The sequence below is a fragment of the Stegostoma tigrinum genome, chromosome 7 (genome assembly GCF_030684315.1).
Source record: "Stegostoma tigrinum isolate sSteTig4 chromosome 7, sSteTig4.hap1, whole genome shotgun sequence".
NCBI lineage: Eukaryota > Metazoa > Chordata > Chondrichthyes > Orectolobiformes > Stegostomatidae > Stegostoma > Stegostoma tigrinum.
This window is the reverse complement of record NC_081360.1, coordinates 32,188,596-32,211,816: the sequence shown is the minus strand read 5'-3', so window position 1 is coordinate 32,211,816 and position 23,221 is coordinate 32,188,596. Positions and strand designations below refer to the sequence as shown.

Sequence of the window (23,221 nt, the reverse complement as noted above, 5' to 3'; positions counted from 1 at the left end):
AGTAAATAGAAAACAGGAAAGTATTTAAATAGATAATAAAATGTGAGGCTGGATGAACACAGCAGGCCAAGCAGCATCTCAGGAGCACAAAAGCTGACGTTTCGGGCCTAGACCCTTCATCAGCTCGTCAGCTTTTGTGCTCCTGAGATGCTGCTTGGCCTGCTGTGTTCATCCAGCCTCACATTTTATTATCTTGGAATCTCCAGCATCTGCAGTTCCCATTATCTCAAGTATTTAAATAGAACTAACTTTCAGGGTTAATGGGAAAAATGCAGGCTGTAAGCTCTTTCAAACAATTGGGATGACAGCAACTAAATATGTGATCTCCTTTTTTGCTGTAAGGCTTTACGATGAGTTAGATATAAAAAATTACATTAGGTCTGAACAGGACAAAGGGTGGGAAGTTCAAACAAACACACCATAATAAAAGATAAACAATATAAGGCGGAGGAAACCAAAAGAACTGCAGATGCTGTAAATCAAGAACCAAAACAAAGTTGCTGGAAAAGCTCAGCAGGTCTGGCAGCATCTGTGGAGGAGAAAACAGAGTTTACCTTTCGGGTCCGGTGACCCTTGCTCAGAATTGGGGAGTTCTGAGGAAGGGTCACCGGACCTGAAATATAAACTCTGTTTTCTCCTTCACAGACGCCGCCAGACCTGCTGAGCTTTTCCAGCAACTTTGTTTTGGTTCATAAAATGGAAGAACCTTTTTTCTCATCTCCAGTTGAATTCTGGATATTATACACATGGTGTTAAATTGGAAACTTCTTCACTTGTGAAGGATAACAAGGTCATTTGAGAAACAGGGAGTGGTCATTCCTGTGCATTTGCAAATCTCCAAAATCCCTTGTGAGGGTACCATTCTCAGAATTATGATACATCACTAACAGTGGATCTTCAATGGCAATGGTGCAACCTTGGGGAAAGACTGGCCACTCATCCATCCAGAAATGAGCTTCCTTTAAGTACACATGAGGAAGGCAATGGGAAATCAGTTGATATCGTATTTTTTCAAACAAAATTGCTCACTGATGTTAAAAATGAAAGATTCCTACAAGAGAGGAAAGCACAAGACCATACACAGTGGAGAAATAAGCACAAAATTTGTCCCCATGTTTCCTAACATACAACTTTGACTACACTTCAAAAAGTACTTCATTGGCTGTAAAATGCTTTCAGTCTTTCAGTAAAGCACTGTATAAATACTGGGTCAATCTTTTATCATAGGCAGATTATGACCATTGCATATCAGAAAGCGGTGGTCATTGTTTCAGCAAAGAACAGATTTTAATTTAGATTATTGTTACTTGGAAACTTGGGTTTTAAAATGAAGGAAGATTCATTTTAGTTATCAGTTGAGAGGGTTTGATGTGCTTTTGTTTTAAAATGTGGTCAAAGTCAATCAGTTTAAAAAGTTGTTTAAAAAAAATCACTTTACTAAATAATTTAGGTGAATATTTCTGCTAAAGGTACTATATTGATCTTTTAAATGCAATACATCAAGTAGGATGTAGCCCATGTCATGTAGGAGCAAAACTTGCTAAATTTGCATTATTTGGTTTGTCAAATGTTTTATCAATTAGAAATTTACAATGCATAAAATGTTACCATTTAATTGAATAAGCCAAAATAATTTTTAAGATTTAATTTTCTATTACCATTGCACCATCTACAATTTCTTGTTTGAAAACAGGCACTAACTGGCTTTTCTAATTATTAGACTAATGATGTACCTAAATCATTCGACTTTTGCCTGGTTCGGCTGTGAGAGGCCCTGGAAGGGCCATCCTGATCTTCGACTGCGGTGATTTCTGCTTCATCTTCAGTCACTCCATCACCAATAGCTTCCTAAACAAAACAAAACACTCATCTCATCATATACATGGCAAAGGTACATCAAAGATGAAAATTTGTTAAAATCACACGGGCATTTCATATTTCCCCTCAATTATAAAATTAACACACTGACAATAGGACTGCAGTGAGTTCATGCTTAAAAATACTCAGTTAAGGCAATCCTGAAAAAACATTTAAATTTTACAGTCAATTATAATTCTCATTAGCACTAAATGTTTCTATTCCAAATAAAACATGGTTTACTCCAATTCCTAAAAGCTTAACATGTCTTATTGTCAATCCATTTCCTACTCTCATCCGAAATACAAGATATTTCCTCATTCGAGAAAAAAAGATTCTTCTGTAATAAACTGAAATACTACATATTGAGAACATTTACTACTTGTACAAAATGTTGAAATATCACAAAGGCAAGTTCCATTTCAGTCAGACATCATCTTAACTCAGAAATATCTCCTTCACTGTCACAGGATCAAAATCCTGTTACTCATTCACCAACATCCAATGTAGAATGACCTACATCACAAGAATTGCAGTGGTTTAAGAAAACAGCTATCAATTGACCCAAAACAAAAAACAATATGCTTAGGGGAAGATTGTCCAAAAATATTCTCTTTGAGGTAATTAGAACTTCAAATTAATCACTGGTGTATTTTACATAAAATATCTGAATTATTTGCATACTCCTTTCAATGTCAGACTCATTAGATTCTAATACTTCCAGATTATAGTCCAACATTAACTGTACAGTGAAGGCCATAGGTTTTGTGGCACAGTGATAGTTTTCCTGCGTTTATCAATTTCACTTCCAATTTCCACCTTACTCTCACCTTTACCTGGTCCATCTCTGACTCCTCCCTTCCTTCCTCAACATCTCTGTTTCCATTCATGGAGATAGGCTGGCCACCAATATCCACTACAAACCAACTGACTTCCAGTTACCTTGACTATGCATCCTTACATCCTACTTCTAGTAAAGACTCTACTCCATCTTCCCAGTTCCTCAGTCTCCGTTGCATCTGTTCCGATGATGCTAACTTCCGCAAGAGGGCCTCCGAGATGTCCAACTTCTTTCTCAACCAAGGATTCCCCAGCACCGTTCTTGACAGGGCCATCAGCTGGGTCTGATCCCATCCCATGCACTTCAGCTCTCATCCCCTCTCTTCCCTCCCACAGTAGCTAAAGGGACCCCCCTTGTCCTCACCTACTATCCCATCTGCACCCACATCCAGAGAATCATTAGCTACTATTTCCGCCAACTCCAGTTGGAGACATATTCCCCTCCCATCCCGTGTCAACTTTCCACAGGGAGCATTTCCTCCAGGATACCCTTGTTCTCTCCTCCTTCACTCCCAATACTACTCCACAGCCCCATGGCATCATCCCCTGCAACTGGAGAAGGTCTGTACACTTCCTCCCTCCTCTGTACCCAAGGGCCCAAACACAACTTCCAGATGAAGCAGCACTTTACCTGCACTTCCCACAATCTACTAAAACTGCTACTACTACAAACCCTGCTGTATTCACTGCTCACTATGTGGTCTCCTCTACATTGGGGTAATGAAGCAGAGACTGGGGGTCCACTTTAGAGAGTAGTTACGTTCTGTCTTCAAAAAAGACAAACTTCCAGTTGCCTGCCACTTGAACACACACCTTGTTCCCTGGCCAATGTCAGTGTCTCAGGCTTGCTGCAGTGCTCCAATGAAGCTCAGCACAAGCTGGAAGAACAGCATCTCATTTTCCATTTGGGTACTGCACAGCCTTCTGGACTCAATATCAAGTTCAACAACTTTAGGGCTTGAGGCACCTTCTCCCATTCCTTAACCCAATCCCACTCACCAGACCTTGTTATCACATGGTCTGCTATTACTCACTACTCATTATTGGCCACTAATAGTCCCCATTAGCAGTTATTCATTCTCCTAGGCTGACTGTAATCCATTCCTTTGTCTGTTCACCTACCATTTACTCATTACCTCCTCCCCTAACCCCATCTCCTGCATAAAAAAACAACTTTTTCCTAGCTACAATCAGCTCTAAAGGTCATAGGATCTGAAACGTTAACTCTGATTTCTCCCTGCATATGCTGCCAGATCTGCTGAGATTTTCCAGCAATTTCTGTTTTATGTTTCTGATAGTTCCCTGCCTGAGTCAGAAGTTCTGAAGTGTCACTTCTATGGCTTGATAGCAAAACAGGTTAGTATCAATTTTCAAACTTTTTCAGACAGTAAGAGTGGCAAATACTCCTGGTCAGCCATGTGCTGCTCTCGGCTACAACGTGCACATCAAAAAATGTGTTTTGCCGCAACAAGTTGTGTTTTTTTTTTGAGGGAGGAACGCAGAGGGGATGATCCAGTTGGTTCAGGTTGCTGTACTGCCAGTGTGGCTCAGACCGGCCTTTAAGCAGAAAACTCATGATGAGAAAGCAGAGGCCCCTATTTCTAGATTGGTTCCTCTGAACTCCAGTAATACCTCCTTACATGCAGCTTTCCCACTGTATCGGTACGAAAAGATCAGCTCTGTGAATCACCTTGTTAAGGTTGTAACATTAGGGAATTTAGTACACCAAGCAAGAGCATTTAACTAATTTGTGGACAGGCTGGCAGTTACACAAAGTGAACATATGCCTAATGATCTGCAGTCACGCTGTTTGTGAATGTGAGTTGTCTGTTAAGTTGAGAGAAATATATGCATGCACAATTGTATCAAGAAAGAGATGATTAATTTGAGGGAGGACTGCAATGAGCTAACAGTTAGTGAGTGAAGCAGGTGTATGCATTCTGTTCAGGGGCATGAAAGGGGAGTTGTATATAACATATGCACAAAGATGATTATGATAGGCAGGAATATTTTGTAGCTGTGGTGAAATCTTTGTCTGGTGGCTTTGAGCAACAACATATTCACCTCTGAATCACACAATGTGGTGGGTTCAAACCCCACTGCAAGAATTTAAATATGCAAGTCTAAAGTTTCTGCAAAGTGGCAATTGTTTCTGGCACAAACATTATGAGGAGCCAGGTGGGTAAGGTGGGAGAATGGTAGGTCGGTTAAAAAAAGTATGATGCCAAATGGGTAAAAGCAGCAGGGTGTTATATCATTAAAATGTAGGAAGCAAGTAAGTGTGGGTGAGGTTTGAATGGGTCAGAGTTTGTATGTGAATCCAGAATTCTGAAAGGGTCAGATGTCCAGGAGAGAGGTGTTAATGTCAGAGATTTGAAGTGGGGCTGTCAATTTTGTAGCAGAGCGGGAGTTAGAATATGTCGTACTCCCCTAATCCCCAATAACAATGAAGGTAAATCAGAACCATCAAGTCTCCACCTCTAAATCTGATTTGGGGACTCTCTCGGTGGATTGTAGATGCTGGGCAATTACCAATTAGAAGTTTAAAAGTCTCAGGTAACTATCAATTTACAACCTCCGACCGTCTGAAGACGGGAAGATGTGGGCGATAACCCAAGCAGACACTTCGGTGAAGGACAGTTTAACCCTGAGAAGTGAGAATAGACGAGTGTATCTGGGGGTGCAGAGTAAGTTAGAGGAGGAGGAGGAGGTGGGACCTACAGAAAGCTCAAAAACATCTACAACTTGTCATTACACCGCAAACTGCTCAAGTCTCCCACCTTCTCTGTGGCTTTCCTCTCCTCCCGGAGCCGTTCAAATTCCTCGAATGAGATCTTTCCCTCCAAGTAATCGATCAGCTCGGGGCTGAAACCAGACATTTTTCGACCCGGACAGATTGCAGAGTAACACTCGTAAACCCGGTCCTTTCAACCTGTAACGTCCGGTGGAACACAGAAGCCGTATATTGGTTCCGGGCTTTCCGTTCTCTCTCCTGTACGGGCCTGATTTCTGGTCCCTTTGATCTTTGCTTTGCTTCATTCTCAACTTCTTTGGTACAGAATGTCATCTATCAATATCGAAAGAAACTTAAAAGTTATTTTATAATTGTCCCTTGGTTTTCATGGCAACTTATTGAGAGTTCAGATGTTGACATGCTTTGTAATTTTTTCTGAAATTTCTTCGAAACTGACAGAGTTCAAATGTAAAACGGAAGTCAGTTTTAAACAAATGAAGTGGGGGAAATCATTTCTTTAATAGACTTTAATTACATGTCCATTCCACGATCAGAATCAAAGTGATACCACTTAGTTTTTCTTTTTTGTTTGCTCTTTTCTATTTGGGACGTGCATCAAGGTAATTTGGCCAATGCAACATTGATAGCCTAAGTGTGCTGGGGAGAAAAACTAGATTTATGTAGAGTCTTTCATGATCTTAGTATAGTAATTGTGAAGAGGTCAGCCGGGTGGACCCATGGAATATGGGTGGCCTGACTGGGACTGTTAACCTGGTCCCCTAATCCCCAATAACAATGAAGGTAAATCAGAACCATCAAGTCTCCACCTCTAAATCTGAGTTGGGGTCTCTTTCGGTGGATTGTAGATGCTGGGCAATTACCAATTAGAAGTTTAACAGTCTCACGTAACTATCAATTTACAATCTCCGACGGTCTGAAGACGGAAAGATGTGGGTCTGTTAACCTGGTCCAATCAGGCAGCCCTAGCTGACAGATAGCAACAGGAGTGTCAGATATCCTGTTCACTCTGAGGACTGGTTCTCAGAGGGAGCTGAATCAGTGTTAAGGACTCGTCATGTGTAACTGAAGGGTGAGTTGGTGATGGCCTTAGGGCAGCCCAAAGTGTTTTATCCATTTAAACAGTGAACTGTATTCACTGCTGTAGTTGCGCTACTTCAGTTGGAATGCAACAAAGCAGCCATGTGTTTGGATGACAAATGAGTGTAGATCAGTAATGTGGGCCAAGAAGGAACAACTCTACCTTTTTTATTTCCAACATTGCTGTCATATTCAGATAAAATTTTATCTGTTTTAAGTCTTCTATTGGGTTGAATGAGTTAGATGTCAGAATAGGGTTGGCTGGTGGGAGAGATTAAGTTGGAGATTGTAGCTGGGATGGTTCAGAAGAATAATTGGGTCAGGTCAGGGAGCTGTGGTTTGATGGAAGTGAGAGTATGGTTGGGCCAGATTGGAGTGAGGATAGGGGTGTGTTGATGGGACAGAGAGTGAAGTTGGCTTGTGAGAGTGATGGAGACAGAGTCAGGATGGCTAGATCAGGAAGAGTGTGATTGTGGGAGAGAAAGTCAGGTTCAAGTATTGGGTGCCAGATCATGTTGGATTGAGTGGATAGTGGTAAGAAAGAAAATCAGCTCTGGTCATTCCAGCTTTTAGTAATGTCAGTTCAATGTTAATGGTGGATCAGGTTGGGAGGGTTTATGGTACTCACTTCAGTTATGCTGGCTGATCTGAGTTAGAGTAATTGTTAGCCAGTGTAAGTCCAGTATTTCTGGCCAAAATCTCTGGCACAGACCTCAGAACTCGAAACTCTTATGGAGGGCACTGGAAATGAATCCAATGAAATTTTAGGCTTCCTATGCAGTTGTGATTTGTCTTCCTTTATTTGTGCATTAAACCACTACCCATGCCAGTATTTATTGCCTGCCCCTAGATGCTCTTGAAAAAGTGGTGATCTACCTTCTGGACTGCTGCTGTCCAATTGGTGCAGGCACCGAATGCTGTTAGGGAGGTATCTCCACGATTTTGATTCAGTAACATTGAAGGAATAGTGATATCATTCCAAATCCAGACAGTGAGTGCCTTTTTATAGGTGGTCCCATTACCTGCTGCTGCCCTTGTCCTTTGAGATTGTGGTGGTCACGGATTTGGATGGTGATGTCCAAGAAACCTTGAATGTCTGATGTATATCTTGTAGACAGTACCCAGTGGTAGAGACAAAACATTTATGTATAGATGTGGTGCAGGTCATGTGAGATGCTTTTTCCTGTATGCTGTCAAACTCCATCAACGTTTCTGGATTTACACTCACCCAGACAAATGGGGAGTATTCCGTCAATCTTCTAACTTGTGCCTCATAGATGGTGGACAGGTTTTGATGAGTTGCTCATTGCACAATTCCTAGCTTCTGACCTGCTCCTGTAGCCTCAGTACTTGTATTACTGAACCAATTCAGTTTTTGCCAAAGTCAACCTGCAGCCTGTCGATAGTGGGAATTTCCATGATGGTAATTCCGTTGAATGTAAAGACATGATGGTTAGATTCTTGTTGGAGATGATCATTATCTGACACTTGTATGATGTGAATGTTACTTGCCACTTGTCTCCCCAATTCTGAATATTCTCCATGTGTACTTCAGTACTTCCACTGAATTCTGTCATGCACCTCCCAACGGTATGGATACTGAAAAGCTTGTGGCATTAATTATTCTGTACACAGTAAACTTACTACACAAATAGCAATGAAATAAATTACTCTGCTTGAACTGCTGATTCAGTATTGAAGTTTAGCCTATTCATTTTTCTCTCTATCTCCTTTTTTACAGTATCTTTTACACTCATGAGATTAGATGGTGCCTAGTTTAATGTCTTAGCCAAAAAGGTAGCATTGGACCTTCTGGAACAGCTATAGTTCAGACAGTGATGCACCACCAGTTGTGTCAGATAATCAATTTCACGATTCAACTCGAAGACAATGAAGACTAAGGCCTGTGCCTAATTTCTTGCTCAGCTATAAGAGGCCCTGGAAGGGCCTCCCACAGTGATCCTGCATGATTGTCAACATGTCTGGTCAAGTTGAGTTGACATAAAAAGTTGGAAGGAATCATGGTGGGATCACACACCCATCACCAACCAGACGTGCTCCCAGATGCTTAGAACCTAACATTCAGGTACCCCAGCCTCACGCTTGTGCGTGTATTAGTATCAACCTGCCTTTAGTTAGTCAGCAATGGCATCACCCAGACACAGTGCTACACAACCAGTAATATTCTACCTTCCCTCCTGTAGATATGGTAGAATATCTATATACAATAGAAAGGAGCAGAGCAGAATTGATAGGGGCATGGGCATCTGTGCATTTGAGTCCTGCGAAGAAGATTGCTTTTAGACCACAGGGTGCCAGAGACTGACTGTGTGGCACCTGGAATCATCTGAGAACATTAAAGGTAATTATGTATTTCCATTTTATGCCCCCCACCCCCTCAACTTGCAGCATACCCTGATCCTGCGATCAGGAACAATGAGTGATCTGCAATTGGTGTGGAGATAGACTTCTGGATTCCCATTCCAAACCCAGCCATATAAATGCACTGCAGACTGGTAAGTGGTAAAGTGTGATTTTGTTTGTCAGCTTTGCAGCGGGTAAGGTGGCAGACAAGCATTACTACAGAGGACTTGGGTGAGAACCTGAGGTGGGGTGGCATATAGCAGAACACCATGGGGCACACACTAAGTTCAATATGCACTGACTGGCCAACCACAGTCTTTTGTCACTGATAAGGAGCACGGAGGAATCCAATTCCAAGTTAACAAAGCATCTCATTGTAAAGCTCGCCCACTCCTCAACCACTTCTCCATTTTGCTGCCATGTTACCTTCCAGAGGGACTGCTGTAAGATTTTGTTTTTGTGGGGGCACACATGCCTAAGATAAAGAAACAAATTTTTGTAAGTCACTCTCACATAGTTTAAGAAGCAACAGGTTAGATGTAATACTGTAACTGAATAGATAGTAAAAGCATGTGACTTGTGACAGTCGAGGTGGCTCACTGATGTGAGAGGATGAATTGACGGCTGGAACAGGATGTGTTGGTCTCTGGCTCGTTGGTAGCTGCTGTCAACCAGAACTATCAGGGTCTTCCTCCATCTTCCCTGCTCATCTGTCTAAAGATGGCAGCTGTCGGCGAGCCAACTGAAGATAACTGCTGCTTTGTAAGGACATGTTTGGGGGAGGGGGTGGAAGAATTTGTTTCTGGCCTGATAGTTTTCCTTTGTGTCAATCGTACATTCAAACACTTCTATCCATTGAATATAGGACAAGCACCCAAGAAGTCAGGATAGTGACTTCGCGCTCTGTCCATCCCTCAATTCCAGATCATTCATTCTTTTGGTTCTTTCTAAACACTTGCATGGTAAATGGGTGCATGGAGTGTCGTCAAGTCCCTGACATCCAAATAGTGATCTGAATACCAGGACTTTCTAGTTATTATTCCTTGAATTTGTCTCTGTCTGTTTAGAAATGCTCATACCTTTGCAGAAAGGGAAATAGTTGCAGCAACAGTTACAAAGTTCTATCTAGTACAGAATATACTAGAAAGTGTTGGGTATTTTTAGCCTAAATGTCTGCACTTTCCCCAAGCCTATTGAAGTCTTTTCATTGGACAGCTTACCTATTCCTTTCCCCTACCGCTGAGAGAACGTAGAAATAATCTCTATGAAATCCGCACTATCACTAAAAAACCTCTAAAACACTGTGAAGAACATTCAAATAATTGATCATTGAAAAAGAATACTTCTGATTAATTACTTTGCCTTTGAATTGGATACCGTGCCATTGAAAGAAGTTTTGCCCCTTTGAAGGAAACTAGTTGCAGAGTAAACAATAAAGAGCTGTCTGCATATTTGTTGACTTGGAACCATGGTATTACAATAGCCAGATGTGCTGCATAGCAACAGGACAGAATCTGTTTGGGTGCAGTGATGGCCAAGCATGCCCCCCTTTTAGTCCAGCAATGTCGCAAAGGTCAGGCAAGAGTCAGCTGTCCAGAAGTCAATTTGGCAACGTGGTACAAGTTCTCCATTGCACCATTACAAGCTGTACTACACAAGACAATTTTGCATCTGCTGCATTCAATGAGAAACCAGATAAACAAGTGAGGGAGAACAGAGCTGCATAAGTCAAAGAAATTGGATAGCAAAATGGGAGGAACCCTATGAGGAGCACAAATATTACTGTGAAGCAGAGACAACAAGATGTAGAGCTGGATTAACATATCGGCCAAGCAGCATCAGAGGAGCAGGAAAACTGATGTTTCGGGTCTAGACCCTTCAGAAAAATGAAGCAGTTGGACAGACAAGCCTGTTTCTGCACTGCACATTCTATGTGATGTATCAGTTTCATTGTCCATTGTCACTGCTCCCCATGTAATCATGCACCCACCAATCACATCACTGTACCAATTTCAAGCCTTTTGGCCTGTACTAGTAGCATCTCCCATTGTAACTAACTCCATCTAAATAAAATGCTGTCAGTTTTGACATTTAATTATACATAATATCAAAGTATTAAATGCAAACAAGGACAACATTTGAGACTTAAAACTGAACTATACTTATGAATCCTGATCCAATTATCCTGTGACTCACATCCTGTTACATGTGAAGAATTCATGACTTTTACTTTTGAGTGCAATAATGAAGGAAATTGACTAACAGATGTTATTGCCTCTGTTTGTTTTTCTGCTTCCAGCATTCAGTTACTGGAGAAATCATTAGGTTATTCTGTGATATTTCCAATCTACGGATAAACCCGCTAATGATAATGCTTTATATTTACTATTTTCCCTAGCGCTCCTTCAATTTTTGTCTTTTTTTTCCCCACAAGTGAAAGAATTGCTGTTACACTTGCAAATTCCAGAGGTAATTCTATAATTACATTCATGCTGGCACAACACATTTTTAAAAAATATACAATTTCCTTCAATTATGATGACCAGATGAGGAAGGTTGAATTGACTCCCTTTTTTTTATGTATCCTTGATTGGCTGCTACAAATGTTCCAAATTATTTTCTAGCACAAGGCTATAGAACACTCCAATAAAATAGATGCTCAATGTTTATTGTAGTAAGGAGCCAATCACAAGGTTTCACAATTGAAAGAAAGGGTAATTATTATCTGCTAACCTGAGAAAAATAACAAAATTATGGTATCAACCATAAGCATAAAGTTAAAGGGATACCATCCACTTCAAAAGCAAGATGAAAGGAATGTACTTTTTGTTTTTTGAATGTCCTTGGGGCATAAAGTTTTAACCTGAGACATTGGTTGTCCACCTGAGAATGGTTGTCTTCGATGGGGAATTCTAGTTCAATAAAATACTGCAGTGGAATCCAAAATTGTCATGTCATGTTATTGGTTATGTCTTCTATTTACTGAAAAAAAATTCGCAATTTTTCAAAGCTATTTTGAAAGTCCAACCCATGTAATATGCATCACGATGCCCTGTTTGGTGTCAAGTACCACCCACATACTCATTTCTTTAATGATTCACAGATCTCTGTTCAATTCAATGAATTCCTTTCCCAGGTGAGCCTCAACTTTTATTCCTGTTGTTGGTAATATTGTACAAGTCAGATCCAGTCGTGAATCCTGACTGAATATTTTGTAAATTTTCAATTGAACGTAGAATCCCTAGAATGCAAGGTCAGGCCATTCGGTTCATTGAGTCCACACTGACCCTCCAAAAGGTATCCCACCCCCTACCCTATCCCAGCATTTCCCAAGCAGACACTGTGGGCAATTTAGCATGGCCAACCTGCCTGGCCTGCACATCTTTGGACTGTGTGATGAAACCCACGCAGACACAGGGATAATGTGCAAACTCCACACAGTCACCTGAAACTAGAATCAAACCCAGGTCCCTGGTGCTGTGAGGCAGCAGTGCTAACTGCTGAGTCACTGAGTGTATTCGTGTGAGATTTCTTAACAATATAGCAAATGTTCTTTGCACAAAAGAAAACAAAACACTAAATATGAGACAGTTTATAAAAAACTTAAACAGCAAAATGAACCTTCTATCTCTATCCCCGCAGTATCCACAAAAGAACAGATTTAAGTTCCATCTTAACAAATTTCTTAATGAACTAATACTTTTCAGTTTTCCTTCTAGGATTACGGAAACAAATTTACAACTCCCTTTCTGTTCTGACAGCTTGAAAGTGTGTACAAATTCTCACAGCTCGGGAAGTTCACAAACTACAACCCTTTCGCTATGGCGATTGTCCTCCTGATCTGTAAATTGGAGTGGGGGGCGGGGAGTGAGCAGTGGGACATGTGTGTCCTTGTACACCAGTTGCTGTAGGTAAGCATGCAGGTGTAGCAGGCGGTAAAGAAGGCAAATGATACATTGACCATCATTACAAGAGATTTCGAGTACAGGAGTAGGGATGTGTTGTTGCAGTTGTACAAGGCATTAGTGAGGCCACACCTAGAATATTGTGTGCAGTTTTAGTCTGCTTTCCTGATGAAGGATACTCCTGCTCTCGAGGGAGTGCAGAGAAGGATTCCCAGGCTGATTCCAGGGATGGCGGGTCTGACGTATGAGGAGAGATTGACTTGGTTAGGATTGTTTTTGCTTAAGTTCAGATGAATCGGGGTGGGGGGTGCGAAATCTCACAGATTTATAAAATTTCAGCAGGACTAGACAGGGCAGATGCAGGGAGGATATTCCTAATGGTGGGTGTGTCCAGAACCAGGGGTCACAGTCTGAGGATTTGGGGTAGACTATTTAGGATGGAGATGAGGAGGCATTTCTTCATCCAAAGAGTGGTAAGCCTGTGGAATTCATGACCACAGGAAGTAATTGATGCCAAAACATTGAATGTTTTCAAAATATGGATAGATATAGCACTTAGGGTGAATGGAATCAAAGGATTTTATGGGGAGAAAGCAGGATTAGGCTACTGAGCTGGGCGATCAGCCACGATCATGATGAATGGTGTACCAGGCTCAATAGGCTGAATGGCCCCCTACTGCTCCTAACTTCTATGTATGGTTCTATGAATGTATGATCTGAACTCTTCTGAACTAAAGTCAATTTAAATGACCCAGGTCTGTATATTCTATCTGTTGTAAACACAGCAGTAAAAACATTGCATCAATTAATGTGAGATAACAAAGTGTGGAGCTGGATGAACACAGCAGGTGTTCTCTGGAAGGCAGACAAGGGTGGGGAGGGAAAAATGTCTTTTTGAGGTCGGATTGCAGATGGCGGATGTGTCGGAGGATGATGCGTTGTATCCAGAGGTTGGTGGGGTGGTATGTGAGGACTAGGGGGATCCTCTTTTGGCGGTTATTGGGGGGGAGGGGCAGGGTGTGAGGGATGAGGTGCAGGAAATGCAGGGGACACGGTCGAGGGCGTTCTCGACCACTGCGGGGGTATGTTGTGGTCCTTGAAGAACGAGCACATCTGGGATGTATGGGAGTGGAATGCCTCATCCTGGGAGCAGATGTGGTGGAGGCGATGAATTAGAGGATGGAATTTTTGCAAGAGGGTGGGTGGGAGGAGGTGTATTCTAGGTAGCTGCATCAATTAATGCTACAGGTATCCTGCTTGACATCTAAGTCACATGCTTTCTGGAAAATTATTAGGTCAGTGCGTCAAACAACTTCCTGACCTTTTAACTTTTTAAAAAATAAACCATCACCTTCACAAAACTGAAAATAAAATCCATCTGTAGAATTCTTTATGATAGAGGGCAGTTAAAGCTACGTCGCTAATATAATCAAGAACAAAACAGACAGATTTTTAATCAGTAAGGGAATCAAGGATTGTGGTGGGGGTGAAATCAGGAAAGTGGGATTGAGATTTATTAGATCCCATGGCCTTATTACATGGTGGAACAGACTCAATCAACTGAATGGCCAACTCTGCTCCTTCATCTTATGATCTTACCTGCCTCTATTATAAAAAATCCAAACCTCCAATTGATAATGTTAGACACCTTTTATCACATGAAAAACAAACATCGGGGAACGTCGGGGGTGGTGGGGGGGGTAGTGGTTTGGTGAATATTTTAGGAGCATGGAAGAAAGCAGTCAAGAAGGTATTGAAATCATCTGACCACATAGTAAGGAAGGGTGAGGTGAGCATATAGGTGATTTCTTAAGAAGAAGGCAGCCCGAGACCAAATTTGAAGTTGTGGCGCAGAGAGCCTCCAATGCACTAGAAATGAAAGAGGAATGAGTGACTGTCAAGAGGAGATGGAGTAGGGTGATCAGATAACATTGTGACAACCACACATAAAAATGGGAGAATGCAAAAGTTGAAGAATGAGTACATGTGCACTCAAAGAAGCTATAAGACCAATACTGTCTGTTTGTAGTGAATAGACTAGGGTGCAAGAGTAAGGAAGTAATGATGGGTTTGTAGAAAACATTGGTAGGACCACAGTAAAAGAAATATTTGCATTTACCCATCTAGACCTTAAAGCCCTCACAACCTTTGGAATGTCCAATTGGTTCTTAAATGATTCTAGGAGTTTATCCAGCATTACACCATCCAGGAGGTCCTTGTTTTTTTTTGCCCTGAACACCACCTCTGATATCAGTCCTGTATTTGCATTTGATAGTTGAACCTTCTTTAAACTGTTTGTTTGTTTGGTTAGTCTCTCAAATGGATTGATATCATCACTAAATTCCCAGCTGAGGTATTTTAACAGGTTGGGCATGATACCAGCATCTTGCACGTGGCTTACTTCAACAAATTTCATGCAGATGCGAGGAAACAGAAAGGAAGCCAAGAAAGAACATGGGCAAATTTAGTATGATTTTATATATTTATTTACATTGTCCTGCCTTGACTTAACATTATTTACAACTACATTGAAATGCCACAATGTGGGGATGCAAACTTTGCATCACGTGTGCATATGAAGGCAATAAAAGGCATGAATCAAAGCAAAATAGCATCTAAACACACAAAATAATTTTTCTAATGAAACACATGGTAGATAAATACGGTCAAGTATTACATAAAGCGGTAAAATCATTTCAAGAAAACAATTCAAACGAAAGGAAAATACAATTTGAACAGGAGAGTGAAGAAGATGTGAAGGAGGCTGTGACTGAAGTGAAATCATGATTAATTCTCGGCTGCTGAGATAATCAGTTGCTGTTAGATGTCACTATAGTCATCCTTTCAAGAATGCTGCAACAGAATCCTTCTGGCCTTCATAGTCAGAAAAGGCAGAGGCGATGTGGTCCGGGTAAAGAGCAGCTGCTTTGAATGGTCTCCTGTTGTCCATCCTAAGAGATTTAGAAATCTTCCCAACGTCAATACCTCTCCCAGAAAAATAAGCTTGAAGTGTTCGGAAAAACTGAAGAGGAAAGGAATCAAAGCTGTAGTCAAAGCTAAATAACGTTTAATTTGTTTGCAAGCTGTTTTCTTATTAACTCAGACTTTTACATACAAGCAAAGTTATAATAGAAAACATTGACTTGTCTATTCAATTGGAATAGTTCAAGATCTTCCATTTCCTGATATATTGTTGCTTCCAGAATGGTACCTTCTATAGTGAAGCAAATGCATCTGTTCAATTCCTCTCCCATTTCCTTATTTTCTATTATTTATTCTCCAGTCTAACTCTCTAAAGGAAACACTAATTTGTTAACGCTTACCATTTGTTTTTTGTATTTCCAGCTATCATTCAGAAAGTAATTTTGAATCATAAATTCCCTACAGTGTGGAAACAGGCCATTCAGCCCAACAAGACCACACCAAACTTCAGAGCATCCCACCCAGACTCATCCCCCTATAACCCCCCCAATCTATACATCCCTATGGGCAATTTAGCACGGCTCATTCACCCAGGAGGAAACCGGAGCACTCAGAGGAAACCTTCGCAGACAATAGAGAGAATGTGCAACTCCACACCAACAGTTGCCCAAGGCTAAAATTGAACCCAGGTCCCTGGTGCCATGAGGCAGCAGTGCTAACCACTGAGTCACCATGCCGTCCTGCAAGTTTTGCTTCCAGCATATAGATTCAATATTCTGAGCAAGAGACAGAGTTGGGGCATGAGGATGAACTGTAATGTATGGCTATGTGGGAATGACACAGAACTTACTGTCAGTGGAGGTGGTGGAAGTAAACGTGGTTGAGTACTTGAAGTAGACAAAAATTGCAGAGCTAGAGGGATCAAGTGCAGGAATTAGAGTTATTGGATTATTCTACTGAGAGCTTAAAAAGTACTCAATGGGCTGCAGGCCCTCTGTCTGTGTGATCCTGATTCTATGACTCTCAATTATTCAACGGCGTTGGTTACACCTTTTGGAAATCTCACTGAAGGATGTTGAACAGGGACTATTTCATGTGAAGGAGAGAGATGAAGATTTCTGGAGGAAATCTCAGATTAGGTGGAGGCAGTTGGAGACATGGTTAGCAATGGTGAGAGAGGCTAGAGACCAGAGTTAGGGAGTACAGGGTGCTCCTGACGATTTTGGAGTTGGAGGAGGATGCACAGACGGGGAGGAGCCAGATCATGGAGTTTGGCACAAGAACGATAAATGGAAACTGTGATTCTGATAGAAGGAGAGAGAGGATGGCCAAGGTAATGAAGATATACAGTTGAAAAAAGAATCATGGCTTTGTGATTAAGGTCTACAAAAGGAGCATAGACTACTGAAGTGGCATGACTACAATATACCTAGTCACAGAATCAGTTCAGATGGAAGTTCCAACATACTCTCTTACCCTACTCTTCTTCTGCCAGGGCTGGTTCTCATGTACTTTTCCTCATTCATATTTTGACAATTTTTGAACAGCACAAGGGGTCTGGGGCATTTTTTAAGATGCCACAGAGGGGATATGAGTTAGCCTTGACAGACAAGGCTAGCGATTAATCCAAAGGGATTCTGCAAGTAGATTTAAGACCGACTAGGGAAAGAATAGGGCCCCTTAAAATTAGAGGTTATCTGTGTGGAACCACAGTAGATGGGAGAGACGATAAATGAATATTTTGCATCAGTTTTTACTGTGGAGAAAAACATGGAGGCTAGGACTTTGGGAATAAATATTGATGTCTTAAACAGTCCATGTTACAGAGAAAATGGTGCTGGAGGTCTTAAACATAAAGATAGATAAATGTCTTGGACTTGATCAATTATATCCCAGGACACTGTGGGAAGTTAAGGAAGAAATTACTGGGCCTCTAGCAGAGATATTTGATTAATCTAGCATCATGATGAGGTGTCAGAGGACTGGAGGGTGGCTAATGTGCCTTTATTAAAAAAGGCTGTAAGGTCAAGCCTGGGGATTATAGGCCAGTGAGTCTGACATTAGTGCTGGGTAAGTTGATGGAGGAATTTCTGAGAGATAGAATTTACAAACATTTGGAGAGGCAAAGGCTGATTAGGGATAGTCAGCATGGCTTTGTGCATGGCAAATCATGTTTCACAAATGTGAGTTTTTTGAGAAAGTAACCAAAAGGATTAGGGTAGAGCAGTAGGCATTGTTTACATGGACTTAAAATCTTGGACAAGCTTCCGCATGGTCGTCTGATCAGTAAAGTCCAATCACATGGGATTAAAAGAAACCTTGTTAATTGGATATAAAATTAGTTTGATGGGAGGAGATAAATTATTTTGAGACCTTAGGAGGCATTGTTCCTAAGTTTTTAGATGACACTAAAATTGGTGGTATGGTGGACAGTGACGAAGGTTATCTAAGATTACAAATGGATCTTGATCGATTTGGGCCAATGGGCTGAGGAATGGCAAATGGAAACCAAAAGAACTGCGGATGCTGTAAATCAGGAACAAAAGCAAAGTTGCTGGAAAAGCTCAGCAGGTCTGGCAGCATCTGTGGAGGAGAAAACAGAATTGACGTTTCTGATTTAGTGACCCTTCCTCAGAACTGAAAAGGCAAATGGAGTTTGATTTGGACATGTGCAAGATATTGCATTTTGGTAAAACGAACACGAGCAGGACTTACACAGTTAATGCTAGGGCCCTGGATAGTGATGTCGAACAGAGACTGAGGGGTACAAGTACATAAGTCTTTCAAAGTTGCATCGCAAGTAGACGGGGTGTTTAAGAAGGCATTTAGCATACTTCCTTCATTGCTCAGGCCATTAAGTTATAGGAATTATGAAGTCATGTTGGGGTTGTACAAGACATTGGTGAGGCCACTTTTGGAATACGATGTTTAGGTTCGGTTGCCCTGCTTTATGAAGGATATTATTAATTTGGAGAGGGCCCAGAAATGATTTACCAGAATATTGATGGGTCTAGAGGGCTTGAGTTATAAAGAGAGGCTAGATATGCTGGGCTTTTTTCACTGGAACATAGGTTGAGGTGTGACTTTATAGAGGTTCATAAAATCCTGATGGGCATAGATAAGGTCAATAGCAAAGATCTTTTCCCCAGGTGGGGGAATTCAAGACCGGGGGCATATTTTTTAAGGTGAGAGAAGAAAGATTTAAAAGGGACCTGAGGGGCAACTTTTTCCACACAGAGGGCGGTTCATATGTGGAATGAAACTGCCAGAGGAGGTGGTAGTTGCAGGTGCAGTTACAACATTTTAAAAGACATTTGGACAGGTACATGATTCGGAAAGGTTTGGAGCGATCCGGGCCAATACAGAAAAGTGGGACTGGTTTAGTTTGGGAGGATGGACGAATTGCACCGAAGGGCCTGTTTCCGTGCTGACTGACTCCTTAACTCTCTTAGGACGACGTGAAAGGACAAATTGCACTGAAACCCAACAGTTTCACCTCGTGTCCCGTAAGGGCCGGGTTTACAATTCTTTCACTGTTGTTGCAGTTTTCTCCAGACTTGTGCAAAGCAGTGGAGTTGGGATTAGGTGAGAAACGGATTGGGATGTCTTTGTGTTAAATCTGTGTGAACGCGGTATACAATTGTTTCCAACATATTATTACTACCTTTAACTTGGTAGCTGTAAATTCGATAGATGGCATGCTAAAGTCACAATTGTAATGGAACAGAAATACTCTCCCTATGTGCATAAGACAAGCAACACCAGCCAATCTACCTCAATTGGGTCAATTAGCCTTGACTCAAAGGGATAATTAAGTCAATAAACCTATATAGCGTACACTAGCTTCCACAAACTTAAGATTCCGCTTTTTCCCTTTAGTAGGGAGACACTTCAAATGATCAGTTTCAGAATCTTCCACGCTGGTACCCTGGGTTATCACAGCAAATGCCTTTATGTCTGAATTAAATAAATACTAGCCTTTTTTTCGAGACATTATTGGCAGGCAGCCTCAAAGTCAATTCAGCAAACAAGATTAATCTTTAATAATAATTCGGCTATAATTCATTTCTGTCGGTCAATGTATGAACTCATTTCTACGTCTTTAACAAGTTATTTTAATCCAGAAGACAAACCATCATGAATTCGACCACAGGAGAATAAATAAACATAACTAGCACGTTACCGAGTAGTTAGAGATTCGGGTTGATCGAACTTAAGGAAAACTGAACTCTTACCAACTCCCTGTTTCTTGGGTTTTCCAAAGACTTCCAAGCATCTTTAGACTCGAGGGGAATTGTATGGGCTAAAGTCACAAGGGAGGCAGCCAGGCAGAACGTAAAAAACTGCACTTTGAGCATGATGGAGCGTGGATGTTACTGGAAAAAAAATTAGAAGAGTCATATCATACACATTTCAAACAAAATAGGCGAACGCGAACCCGGACAAGCTTAATACTCACATAACACCTTTGCACTCAGGACTGAAATTAAGTTAGCGCTCCCAGCTGCTGCGCGGCTTGAAATGCCTCTGACAATGCTGCAGCTATTTTATTTTATGCCGGTGGCATTTTGTGTGGGTGTCAGTGACGTTAGCACAGTGTACCAGGAGCAATGATATTTCAATGGGTTTGATAAACTCCAGGGAGTAAAGCCTGACTTCGCACAAAGCGGAATTAATTACATATCTGCATAAAATAGTGCCTTTAACTATACTGTTTCAGATAAGAGATTCCCGACCCTGAAATTCAGTGTCTACTTGATAGTTATCTCCAAACCATGGCAAAATGTAATAAAGTCTGCAGGCTGCAACGAAGTCAGCTTGATCAGTAATAGCAGTCTCTCCTTTTGAGTTACAATCAAGTCTTAGCATTATAGAATATATAACTGAGGCTGATATAAAAACAAGATAGCAGAGGTATAAGACATTAGACATTTAAGATATGCTGGCATGAAAATGCAAGATTTCTGCAGCTTGACCAAGAGGGCGTCAGCTTGTTTTCCAAGCAGCACGACAAACACAAATGAATCTCCTTCTAACTTAAAAAAACAATAATGAGTATATATGAGGGGTAATGAATTGTCTGAAAACCCACGAAGGTCTGAAATGCGCATTATTAAAGTAAATTATTAAAAGAAAACATTCTGGGAACTTCGAACCTAAGTTGCGGGTTTAGAGATCTGAGGGAAGCCCTAGTGAAGAGTTAACAAAGTTTCTTGGTTGTTCGCAGACGCGTGGGATTGGGGTTTTGCAGAGCTATTGATCTCGCTATTTTCATGGCCGCTTTGGGAATTCAGGCGGACCTGAGAGAGCGCCCGGGCCGGTGTGTGTGTGTGTGTGTGTGTGTGTGTGTGTGTGTGGGTGGGTGGGGGGGGGGGGTGACCTGCCCCTGCCCCTCCCGCCCTCTCCGTGGTCTGGGCGGATTTCTGAATGGCATTGTCACTTCGCCCAGTTGTATACCCAAACCCTCTTCGCAAAGACTGCAAGCTGGAAGTACAAATGCAGTCACACACTCTCAAGTGAAACCGTGCGTGGCTTTGAGCTTTCGAAACTATAAAGAGAATAGTGTTTGATCGGCTATTGGCCGCGTTCCTTATTTGTTTTCCTTGTTGCCACATCGATACGTTGCGATAAATGGACCTGCCAGGACCGTGATTTGATCTGAATTAGATTCATATCACCCTTACAAAGTTGCCATTCTCTTATCGGCTGAATTTTAGATTTTCCTCCTGCGTTACCATTTTCTAAGACCTCCAGGGAAAAGTAAGCAAAGTGCCGCTGTATTTCCTGCCCTGGTGTAGTCGCACCAAAGATGATCCTTGGTGATGAAGCAGAGTGAGCCATTCTCCCTCACTGGAGAAGTTTCCCCCATAATTTGCGTCTTCGCTGTCCTCCCCCGAACCCCCTTCCCCTCCCGTTCAGTCTGACGGGCACGAAAATGATGGGTGGTCGGCGCGTATGTGCCAAGGCTGTTACAGAGGCGCAGCACGCCCTGATGCTAGCACCACAACACAGAGATAACAAAGTGTGGAGCTGGATGAACACAGCAGGCCAAGCGGCATCTCAGGAGCACAGATGCTGCTTGGCCTGCTGTGTTCATCCACTTTGTTATCTCGGACTCTCCAGCATCTGCAGTTCCTGCTATCTCGGATACAATACAGGAGGCACTTCTCAAACAATTTCCAGTTTCTCATTTCACCTATGGAAAAAAAAATAAGTAACTGCAGCGCGCAGCTTCAATCACAAAGTAATGCCGCGTGTGTTGGAGAAAAATAAGGGGAGTAATTGAGATTTACGGCGAGTTTAGTCGAGGTGATCCGAGCTGAGGCAAGGCTTGAATTAGTTGAGAGCAGTGCTTGGAAAAGTTTGAAGCGATGCGTTTTATTTTAAAAGCGGGAAATTGGGATCTCACTAGCTCTTCCGTGTCCACGTAAGGCGGAAGAAAACCCCGCATACTTAAGCAAAACGGCATGTCATTTTCAGGAAGAGATCCAATCGCTAACTACTCGATACTTGTTTTTTTTATTGCGGTATTTTTCCATATTAGGAAGTCGTTTTATTTTCATCTGTTTGATTTGCGACAGCAAATGCCAGTCAGGAATATGCAGATCGCTTCGGGATGGGTTAATGCTACAAAGTGCACATCGGGTCCTGGATTAATCCTCCAGGGATTCTGCAAGAAGAGATAACAATTTCCGCATCCCTCTTGAAATGGCTTAGTCCGGCTGAAAAAACTCGGTTAGCGGGCCGAGCCCCCACCCCCTCGCCATTGTTTTGGTTGGCCATGCTAAGTTGCCCCCATAGTGGGTTAGACATGGGAAATGCGGGGGTAGGGGAATGGGGACTGGGTCGGATGCTGTCCGGAGGGACGGTGTGGGTTGTTGGGCCGAATGGCCTGTTTTCACACTGTACGATTCAATGGATGACTGTTCTATGAATGTGGAAACCACATCAGTGGAAATCCGCGAGAACTAGTGCTTGCACACGCTCTGTCAGTTATCATTATGTGCGGGACTGAACTATAACATAAGCCCTAGTCATCGCGCTGCTGTATTTTTCCTTCAGTTCTTCCTGGTGCTCAGTTAAAGGTTGATTCTCGACAAGACGCCAGAAGTGTGCTGGGACCTTTTTTTTTAATGCGCTGAGATGAAACATGTTACTAACGTACACTGTATTTTTACGTGGGCACCGCTGTACATTCTGAAGAACAAAAACTTTTCGCGGGTGATAAATTGACTCCAGAGCAAATCCGAGGATGGCGGACGCTGGAGATCTGAAACATAAACGAAGCTTGCTGGAGAAACTCAGCAGGTGTGTGGGTGGGGAGGAGAGAAAGTACAGTAAACGTTTCGAGACCGCTGACTCTTCATTGCCGCCAGACCCGAGTATCTCCAGCAATTTCTGTTTCCTTTTCTGACGAACTGATCCCACTCCCACCAGGGACCGGATCAACTCAATGGGAAACGTCTCTGAGCATCCCAATGGAAATCACACCAAAACAATC

General features: G+C 41.9%; 2 protein-coding genes across 2 annotated transcripts in view; both read right to left on the bottom strand.

Annotated features, from left to right (window-relative positions):
• The window catches only part of gtf3c3 (general transcription factor IIIC, polypeptide 3), a 48,477-nt gene extending 42,862 nt beyond the window's left edge, over window positions 1-5,615 (bottom strand). The window contains exons 1-2 of the mRNA XM_048533668.2: window positions 5,478-5,615; window positions 1,734-1,848 (exon numbers count right to left, since the gene is read on the bottom strand). Of these exons, the coding sequence (XP_048389625.1) occupies window positions 1,734-1,848; window positions 5,478-5,576 (214 nt within the window). The 5' untranslated portion in view covers window positions 5,577-5,615. The remainder of the gene's footprint in view (window positions 1-1,733; window positions 1,849-5,477) is intronic.
• Window positions 5,616-15,300: 9,685 nt separating this feature from the next.
• On the bottom strand, window positions 15,301-20,254 carry LOC125454494 (uncharacterized protein C2orf66-like). Its single transcript, XM_048535341.1, has 3 exons — window positions 20,180-20,254; window positions 19,956-20,096; window positions 15,301-15,820 (listed from the first exon to the last, which is right to left on the bottom strand). Exons 2-3 carry the CDS (start codon window positions 20,076-20,078, stop codon window positions 15,635-15,637), a joined length of 309 nt encoding a protein of 102 aa, XP_048391298.1. The 5' UTR covers window positions 20,079-20,096; window positions 20,180-20,254; the 3' UTR covers window positions 15,301-15,634.
• Window positions 20,255-23,221: the final 2,967 nt, after the last annotated feature.